The sequence below is a fragment of the Pterocles gutturalis genome, unplaced genomic scaffold (assembly GCF_000699245.1).
Source record: "Pterocles gutturalis isolate BGI_N339 unplaced genomic scaffold, ASM69924v1 scaffold10176, whole genome shotgun sequence".
In the NCBI taxonomy this organism is placed as follows: Eukaryota; Metazoa; Chordata; class Aves; order Pterocliformes; family Pteroclidae; genus Pterocles; species Pterocles gutturalis.
The window spans coordinates 4,260-13,099 of NW_010097804.1; the positions used below are offsets into that span (position 1 = coordinate 4,260).

At 42.1% G+C, this 8,840-nt stretch overlaps 1 protein-coding gene across 1 annotated transcript; it reads right to left on the reverse strand.

Moving 5' to 3' along the window:
* Window positions 1–2,369: 2,369 nt before the first annotated feature.
* LOC104471251 (lysozyme g-like) lies at window positions 2,370–6,128 on the reverse strand (the record flags this gene model as incomplete). Its single annotated transcript, XM_010086525.1, has 5 exons — window positions 2,370–2,503; window positions 3,304–3,442; window positions 4,458–4,654; window positions 5,285–5,374; window positions 6,059–6,128. Coding segments are annotated over 5 exons (630 nt in total), but the record flags the coding sequence as incomplete, so codon positions are not given.
* Between the last annotated feature and the right edge of the window lie 2,712 nt (window positions 6,129–8,840).

An 8,840-nucleotide genomic window follows, 5' to 3' on the forward strand; every position in this document is an offset into this window, starting at 1 on the left:
AACAAACTTGCGTGGTACTCTGCACAACTTTAGAAGTGTGTGATAAAACTGCCAAAGTTAGAGCAGAGCTAATAACTGCTTCCCAAGTACAGAAAAGGGAAAATACTTTAGATAGTACCTGTTATTTCTGGGTAAGATTTAGCTACAAGAGATGTTTACAGCTGTCTTTAATTGACAAGCTGGCAAGTTTCATGAAAAAGGGAATTGCATTTTCTTAGAATTTTTAATGTGTGTGTAGGTTTGGGTGTTTCTGAAATTGTATTTCCTCTAAGGTCACAACTGTTACACAGTCAATCTGCTATCCCAGACCTTCTCTTTGTAAGAATTCGTTCCCTAAAGATTGCTTTCGGGTCTAAAACCTGGACCAATGGGGTCCGCAGACACAGTGTGTGTTCGCATCCTTTTATTAGTGGAGCATTGTAAATGCTTCATGTAAATCTTCCTGAAGCACAGGTAAGAGATGCTGCCTTTCTGTGCAGGGAACAAACAGGCTGACTTAAGATGACAGTAAAATTTCTAGTTGGAAGCTACTTCACAGGTCTCTTAGTCTGGCCTCCTGTTCAACACAGGGCCAGTGCTGAGGTCAGACCGGGTTGCTCAGGATTTTGTCCAGTTGGGTCTTGGAAACCTCAGAGGACAGGGACAACGCAGCCTCTCTGGGCAGCCTGCTCTGCTGCCTGCCTGTCTCCATGGGGAAAAGGTTATATGCAGAATACAGTCTTGTAACCAGTCTGTACATCTCTTCTTTCAGCTTATGCCTGTTGTCACTCCTCTTCCCGCCTTGCACTACTGTAAGGAGCCAGCCTGGCTCCATCTCCTCAATTATCCCTCACAGGGAGCTACTGTGAGGCTGCTCTTGCGTCCACCTGAAGCTGTCCCTTCTCATGGGGGCAGTCCTCCAGCCCCAGCCACCTTGGTGGCTCTCTGCTGACCTCACTCTACTTAATTGGTCTTTCCTGTGTCAGGGGGCCCAAAACCGGACACTCTAGATGTGGTCTAACAAGTGCTCAAGTAGAGGCATGTAATCCCTTCTGTTGATCAAGCTGTGCATCTGTTCATACAGCCCAGGGTACCCTTAGCTGCCTTTGCTGCTTGGGCACGCAGCTGGCTCACGCTGAGCTTGCTTCTTGGGTCTGAACCATTTGCCATGACTACCTGCTATAGCATTTAAAGTATATTCAAACAAATTGTTGGTGCAATATGTGGCAGCAGTGCAGAAATGTAGTGTTTTAAAAATACATTTCTATTTCTGTGCTGTTGCTCTGTTGCAGGTTCATTCACTGTTTCAGATTTGGTAATTAATACTGTGGTGTGAGTAGATCAATACAATCCTAATAATAGCATCAGGATATTTTTAATCACAGATACAAAATACTAGCTATAAAAATGTACCATATTTAAAATAAACAACCAACTTGTGCTGTTTGTTATTTCTCCTTTAGACCCTAGTGATATGCTTGAGGAGGATTTTTTAAGCACTCTAAAGTGCTTACTTTTCTACTGTGTCTTAAAATGTCTGGATGAACCCAACAACTCTGAAGCTAAGGCTCTCCAAAAGCTCTACTATATGATTGATTAAAAAGATCTGTTTATTGTGCATGAACTTGCATCAGATTTTATAAACTATGTGCTGTTTTAAAAGCAGGATGGAATGTGCTTATACTTAATCCAGACCCTTCACTGAAGCTAATATATAGCTTCAATAAAAGTATTCATTACAGCAGCTTGGGTTTTACAGATTGCTTGCAACTGTAAAGGCTAAAATGAGGTAGTATCAAGGGTGAAGAAAAGTTAAGCCTAGCTTAGTATTTTCCTGCCTGTCACAAGAAACAGCCACTTTGGGGTCACATCACCAAAGTTACAAGCAGTTATTCTGAAAGGATATGATACATGGTGATACACTCTTCTGGTAGCTTAAACATATACAATATTTATTGCAAACGTTAAATTCCAAAGTTGCAAATTGTTAACAACCAATTTTGTACTGCTGTTAGACACATGTATTGACAGATAAAATCTAAGGCAGATAAAAATCTTGTTAAGCAGTGTTATAACTTTCTTGCAGCATTAATCTGCTGCTACAGAAGCCACAAGCACAGATGAAAACTCTGCTTAAATATTCTTGTGAAGTGAGATAAAAAACAAATGGCAAAAGATAGGTTACAGTTTGGATTATAAGCAGTGTTATCTTTTAAAGTGATTTTTTTAGCCTTAGCTGAAAAAAAAACAAACATTGAAAGCTTACATTTGTTTCTGGTTTCATTGCCATTCCCCATTCTTACTGTTTCTGGGGGAGACATCAAGGATTTTTTAAAGTTAGAAGCAAAATATGCAATCAGTGACTCAAATCTAATCATTACTCGGGTATCTCAGTATCCATTTCTCTTATAAAACTGGGCCCTTGCAACCACATCATTGGCATAGTCATTGTGTGATGTGCCAATATCCATTTCGTCGTAGCTCTGGACATTTTTATCTCCAGCATTATAGGCTGAAATCCCACCTGAAATGAGAGTGAAAGAAACACATAAACAGAGACGATACTTTGTCAGTAAATAAGGAAGCAAACAAACAAAAATCATAACATAAATGCGTTGCTTTAGTTTGCAGCTCTCTTTTCACCAGTATTACATTACCATTTCCAGCCATTTTTGCCACTGGGGTGTTCCTTTTGTGTTTTAACTTTGTGAAGGAATCATAATTTCCTCCTTTACATCCCGTCATGGTAATCATTGTCCCATTGCTGTATTTTGCTAATGTAACATCATCAGTTGTTTGCTTCTTTCTGTGCATATGCCTTCATGTCTCCTTGTGTTAATGACCTTGGACTTACTGGTACTGTAGCTGGAATAAAGGGACCCAACCATGATGACTTCAGCTGTACTCAGTGCTCAAGAATATAACCATGTTTCTTTCAGAGAGGAACATACATTTTCAAAATTAATGTGTTCCTTCTTTGGAGTTGCCAGCATAGGAGAATTTTGTAGGTGGGTATGGCAACATAAAGCAAATGAAGTGGAGAGAGGAGGAGAAAAACCCATCCTTACTCCTTGCAACTGAAAAATGTCATTATATTTGACAAGTTTTCCAAAAGCGTGCTAGAAAGCTAACCACACCTTATTCCTCTGTTCCTTTCAGTGAAAGTCAAGGGACATTATTCCATACTGCAATAAAATTAACAGGGGGGGGCTGGGATGTGTTTACTTTTCTAAAGTGCTCGGTTTTACAGCATCATTGTACTTGACTTTTGCGTGTGTGTGAAAGGTTTTAAAGCTGACATTTTAAAGCTTGACAAAACTCCACCTTTGAGCTGCTGTTCCTTTGTCCATGTTGGGAATTTCTTCTGGATTTTCTCTATCATCCCACATAGAATCTCTGTGCCTTGTGCTAAGTGCTCTTCACTGTCCCATGAACCGACAATCTTATGGTACCGTTTGTCAACCTGAAAGTGAGACAGCAATATCAACTCATGAGAAACCCCACTATTTATCCAGAGCTCTTCATTGTTTACAGGTTGCTTGTGTTCATTTTGATTGTTAATCTCATATGTTACCTCTTTTGTAATTGCATAGAGAGGAAGCAAACTTAGCCCAAGGCATAGGTGAAGCCAGCAGGTGTGTGAATAGCGGACTATCGGGATACTGAAGAGGAATGCCTGGCCCACTGCTTTGTCTGTCAGAGTCTTGAAAACCCAACATAGCTGCTGCTGTAAAGGTGACAGGGTGCAGAAATCGAGCTTACTGCTGTTTAAGCTTTTCCAGCTGCAGGGTGACTGCTACTCTCTTCCCCACCTGCATCAAGGGTGGGAAAACCCCTGTTTCCTCTAGGGGTCTCCCCTTGATCTCTGCCTCGGTTCTGCTCTTCTCCTTCTCCGTCCTCTTCCTCCTCATATCCATGGGGTAGTAAAGCACAAGTCTGAGGTGTCTGAAGCTGATACAAAAGTGCATCCCAATGTATGCGGCAAATGTTTAAGGATTGTATGGATAAACGTACAACTTGGCAAACAAGTGAGGCGTGAATGTAAGCATGAATAATGAAGCAAGCTGCCTCAGTAGCCAGGCCCCTGTGGTGCATAAGGGGTAATTAACCTGACTGTATGTAGCTGCAGCCTATAGGCCTTCAAGCTTAGTTAAAATAAAATGCTTTTTGAATCAAGATTTATTATCTAAAGTATGAAATAAGAACAATTAATCTCTTAATCCCCAAGAGAGCACTGGGAAGCAAGCAGCGTTTTCGTGGTGCAAATGTAGTCTGTTCATGCCCTGAGACTCCCCAGAGTGTTTCCCTGGTTCCCCAGTGCCGGGAACTGACAGCTGGGTCAGTGTCAACTTTATTCTGGCTACTGAGTTGTCTGAAAAGTTTTAGGGAATTGCCTTTCAACAGGGCCTCTGCTGCTCTTCTGACTTCCTGCTTCAAAAGAAGGATGAGGTTTGTGTTTTTAAGAACGTTCACCCTACCTGCATCAAACCAAAGCCATTTCTGTTGTCACCCCAGCCGTCCTTCAGCACTGTCCCAGCGTGCGACTCTCGAGAGATAATACCAGCAATCACAGCTGGATCAACACACTTGCTGTTGCCAGCTTTTGTAATCTTGGCTTTGTATTTCTCCATGTTCTTCAAATCTTTTTCTGCAATCTTCTCTGAGGCAAGAACTCCTACAACACAACGTGCATGACTTTTCCTTTCATTTTTAAAATCAGAAACAAGTTGTTCTAACAGTGATTATGACTGAGCTGACATTTTGAATCCTTCTGAATCTATTTAGAGAGAATCAATGATAGAATTGACCAGTTTTGCTGAAGGATAAATGCCTTAGAAACAAATACACAGAAATATAAAATACTTTTTTTTTTTTTCAAATGCAGAGGGCAGTTCTCTAGTGTGCAGAATAAAAAGCAGGTCTTCTTGTTTTAAATCTAAGTGTTTGGGTGGATTAGTCCCAGATATAGCTCCTTTTAATTTAGGACTGTAGAGGGGAAATGTTCAGGAACTTAGGTCATGAGGGAAACCCTCTTAAGGGAGAGAGAAAAGCAGACTCGATGACAGGGGTTGGATGTACCCAGGAGATCTTGCGTTTTCTCTGTGGTGGTCTTAAATATTCCTTAGAACGTGCCAAAGGCAATTCCATTCCCAACATAAATTTACATACCCAAGTAGGATTTTTTTTTTGGTTGTGGAAGAATCTGCTCACTTGGCAATGGCTGGCATCCAGAGACTGGGATCTGTAACAGGTATGAGCTTGTGCGGGGATGTAAGGGGAGATGAACAACTGAATTAGTACCTACCTGCATAGCTCAGATGTTCTGGTTTCGCAGTTGCCTCCGAAGCTCCAGTCGTGTCAACATTCAGTATATTCCCATAATGATGCGAACAGCCTAAAGAGCAGTATGTACAAGAAAATATTAGGCCAGCATAGTGTGTGATGCATACTGTTAAAATGTTTTCAGATCCATGACTGAAACCCATGGCATCATTTCGATACTAGTGCAGGCATTTGTGCTAGCAGATGCGGTCCTGGTATCATATGCTCTGGATGGATTATCTCTTGGTCATGCTAGCATAAAGCCACAGTGTAGCTTGTGAGGTAAACTGATGGGTTGTGTACAGTTCATCTCCCCTGATTTTAGCTTGCTTAAAACTTAGCTGTCTACTAAGCTTGTGACTTGGGCTGCCTGCCTAGCCACTGGAGAATGGCACCTCCAAAAGGTGGTTTTTCTATTCTAAAATAAAAAAATCCATGAGAGTCAAAATAAGTCCTACACCACTTGCTAGCTCCAGCTTGCTTTTCTGTAGCTACCATCAACAGGAAACATCCTTTAATTACATCCATTACAATTTGTCTCACTTGCAATTTGTCTGCATTTATCTGTTGCCTAAACACACCACTGCAGAAGGAAAGACACGCAAACAGCAACTGAGAGAAACAATGCTAACCCAAGCCCAGCAGTTGATGGAAACCAGACTTTGGTACAGAGAATTATTTACAAGAATGTTCAACAAATATCACAGACCTGACATGTTTGCTGCAGGATGTCTCCCCACCTTCTCGCTGCACTTACCAGAGAAATGGGCTTTGTATCTGCTGGCAGTGTCGTATCGGAGCAGCTGACTCAGTGCACTTCTCACATGCTGCGGGTTTTACAGGAAATAGGAGAGCCTAACGACTTATTCGGCATCCATCCAAACACAACAAGATTTCTGCTCTACAGTACGAACACAATGACAATTTTAAAAATTAAATACCTTTTAATTTAATTTAAAACCCTGTTGATAACAGTTTGGAACTAGGAGGAGCCTTGTCTGAAAACAACTGCCCCCCTTCAGTTGTTGAAAGCAATAATGTGCTGACAATGGGAAAATGGGAACCTGCGCTTTTGGATGTAGTAAAATTTTTTCAGGCAAAGACCCATCAACAATAACATGACACAGAGCTGCAACCACTGAGAATTTGGATATGCAGGGAATATGCTGGGTCCCTGATGCTGTCATCTTTTGTACAGTGACAAGAAAGGTGAAGGCACAAACCCAAATGAGCAGGCAGCGTGGATCAAAGCCACTGTAGCTGTTCAGCTGTAAAGAAAAAATCCACTGTCTGGCAGACCTCCCCGTCACTGCTAATCCATCCAGACATTCGTCTGCCCCACAGTAAATTTTGTGAGGGTGAAATGCAGTTTTGCTCTTCCGTCTGCTCTTTCACATTTTCAGACAGGGAATTTGTCCTCTGTCATAGGGTTGAAAGATTCAATTCTGTGAATTTTTCCTGTACTGTTGATGCCTCACATAAAGAACCAGCTGCAAAAAGTCACAGCAGCCTGTGCATGGAGCTCTTTGTGTTCACCATTACAAGTGAGTTTAAAGAAGGTTGAAACACAGGAAAGTACCTCTGTCAGGAAGGAAAATAAAACAGATATGGCTCATACAGGAGTGACATGAAAAGATATTGAAAATTCAGAACACCACTGAAGGTGATTCACAAACCAGTAATCTCCAAACGGCCTGTGCTTCCTTATTGCTGGGGGAGAAGCATAAAGGACATACTAGATTGCTGCTTCTACATCACAGTAATTGAGGCACACAGATTGATCTCCTGTCTTTCCTGAAGCCCTATTCAGAAATTATTGTTTAATCATATATGCATGCATGGAGTCTCACATGTCCTGGGAAGTGTTTTCCTCAACAAACCTGTATTCAGACTGCTGAATGGCACATCTGCACAATGGTTCGCAACAACAGCCCTGTCAGTCATCTGTGCGATGTCGAGCAACTTGCAGGTTCCAGCAAGAGCTCAGGACCTGCCGCAGGGTTGGGTCTCTAGGTTTGGGGAACTGGTTACAGCTTTTGCCAGTGCTCTTTGCAGCAGCTCTCGCTTGTCCCATCCCTTGTCATGGAGGAGGCAGTACATAAGCCGCTCTGCATTACGATCTCTCCCACTGTTAGAGGTACAGGTGGTGCCTTTGGGCAGCCTCAAAAGTGCCCTGAATCGTGATTTATGTCCTGGATTCCCATTGTACTTACTGTTCATTGAGGCATCCAGCAACCTCCAATTCAGGCCCAGCTCATCCTAGTTTTTCTGCATCTTTCAGAAATGCTACAAAAAGCCTGTCAGAGTGTGCTTCTGCCATGAAACTTGGTCTCTTGTGTTGGCCTCACTGCAGAGTGCCATGAGCCAGTGCCACAGTCTGCGGGTCACCCTCCTGCACCGCAGCACCAGGGGCTGGTGCTTCTTCCCTCCCCAGAAGCTGCTACTGAATTCAGTCCATTTTGTCTGTGCAACTGCACCGAATGCAGGGACATAATCTGAAGGTGATAGGGATATCTGCCTACATGACCGAAGGAATAATTTGACTTGTTGATTGTATGTCAGGAGGGGAAAAGCCTGAAGGAAAGATTAGGAAGAGGGGGAAGGGACCAAGTCAGTTAAATCTGGTTTCCATGAGTGAGAGGTTTATCAAGACAGAAACTTACTTACAAACTGAAAACATTTGGTGTAAGAACTGATATAATAGCTGTGGAGGCAGGCCCTGGCATTTTTCAGAAGCAGAAGACTATGCGTTAATTGAAAGTGATTCAGAGACTTGTTGCTCAGTGTGGGAGTGAGTATTGATTGGCTCATCCACAAAAGCTTCGTCTGAAGAATACCTGTGCTGAGCTCCTGGGAGGGCAGGCGATACCACACAGCCTGGGACAGGGCGGCTTGGGAGTGTTTTCATTAAAGGCAAAGCAATGTCTAGTGTGCGCTTTTTTGACATCATGCTTCAGAGATGAAGGAAATTTAGTCTGTTTTTAATTAGTGTTGAACTATTTTACTTTTAACTTTTTTTTTAACTGTGTTTAGAGGTTTTTTTAATTGTAGGAGCGTGACTTGACTTGTTTCTACTGGATTTACTTTTGCTTTTGTTGTCCTTAGCTGTGTCTTGTCTGGCTTTGCAGCATTTTTGATGGCCAGTGAAACAGTGACCCTTCCTGAGTCAGATGGTGGAGGCTGGGTAACCCTGCTGGGAAATGTTTAAACCACGCATGAAGGCAGTTGTGATTTATGGTACTTATAGCTCTTGTTTATCTGCAGTTCAAGGAGAGGTAATGACCTCTTCTCATAAAATAAAACAAGTCTCTCTTCCATTCTGGTAAGCCAGTAGTTGTGAGTTTTGGCATACTTTTCATAGAAGTTCTCTCCGCAAAGGAGAGAGACCCAAGTGGGTCAACAGGACCTGTCTGATACAGAACAAGGTTTAAGACAGCATAAAGCAGAATAAGAACATGGTTTTAGGCCCTTCCTGCATTTCATAAAGAATCACACAAGCCCAATTGTAATTAAAATGTTGAGTGGATTGTTCTTTATAT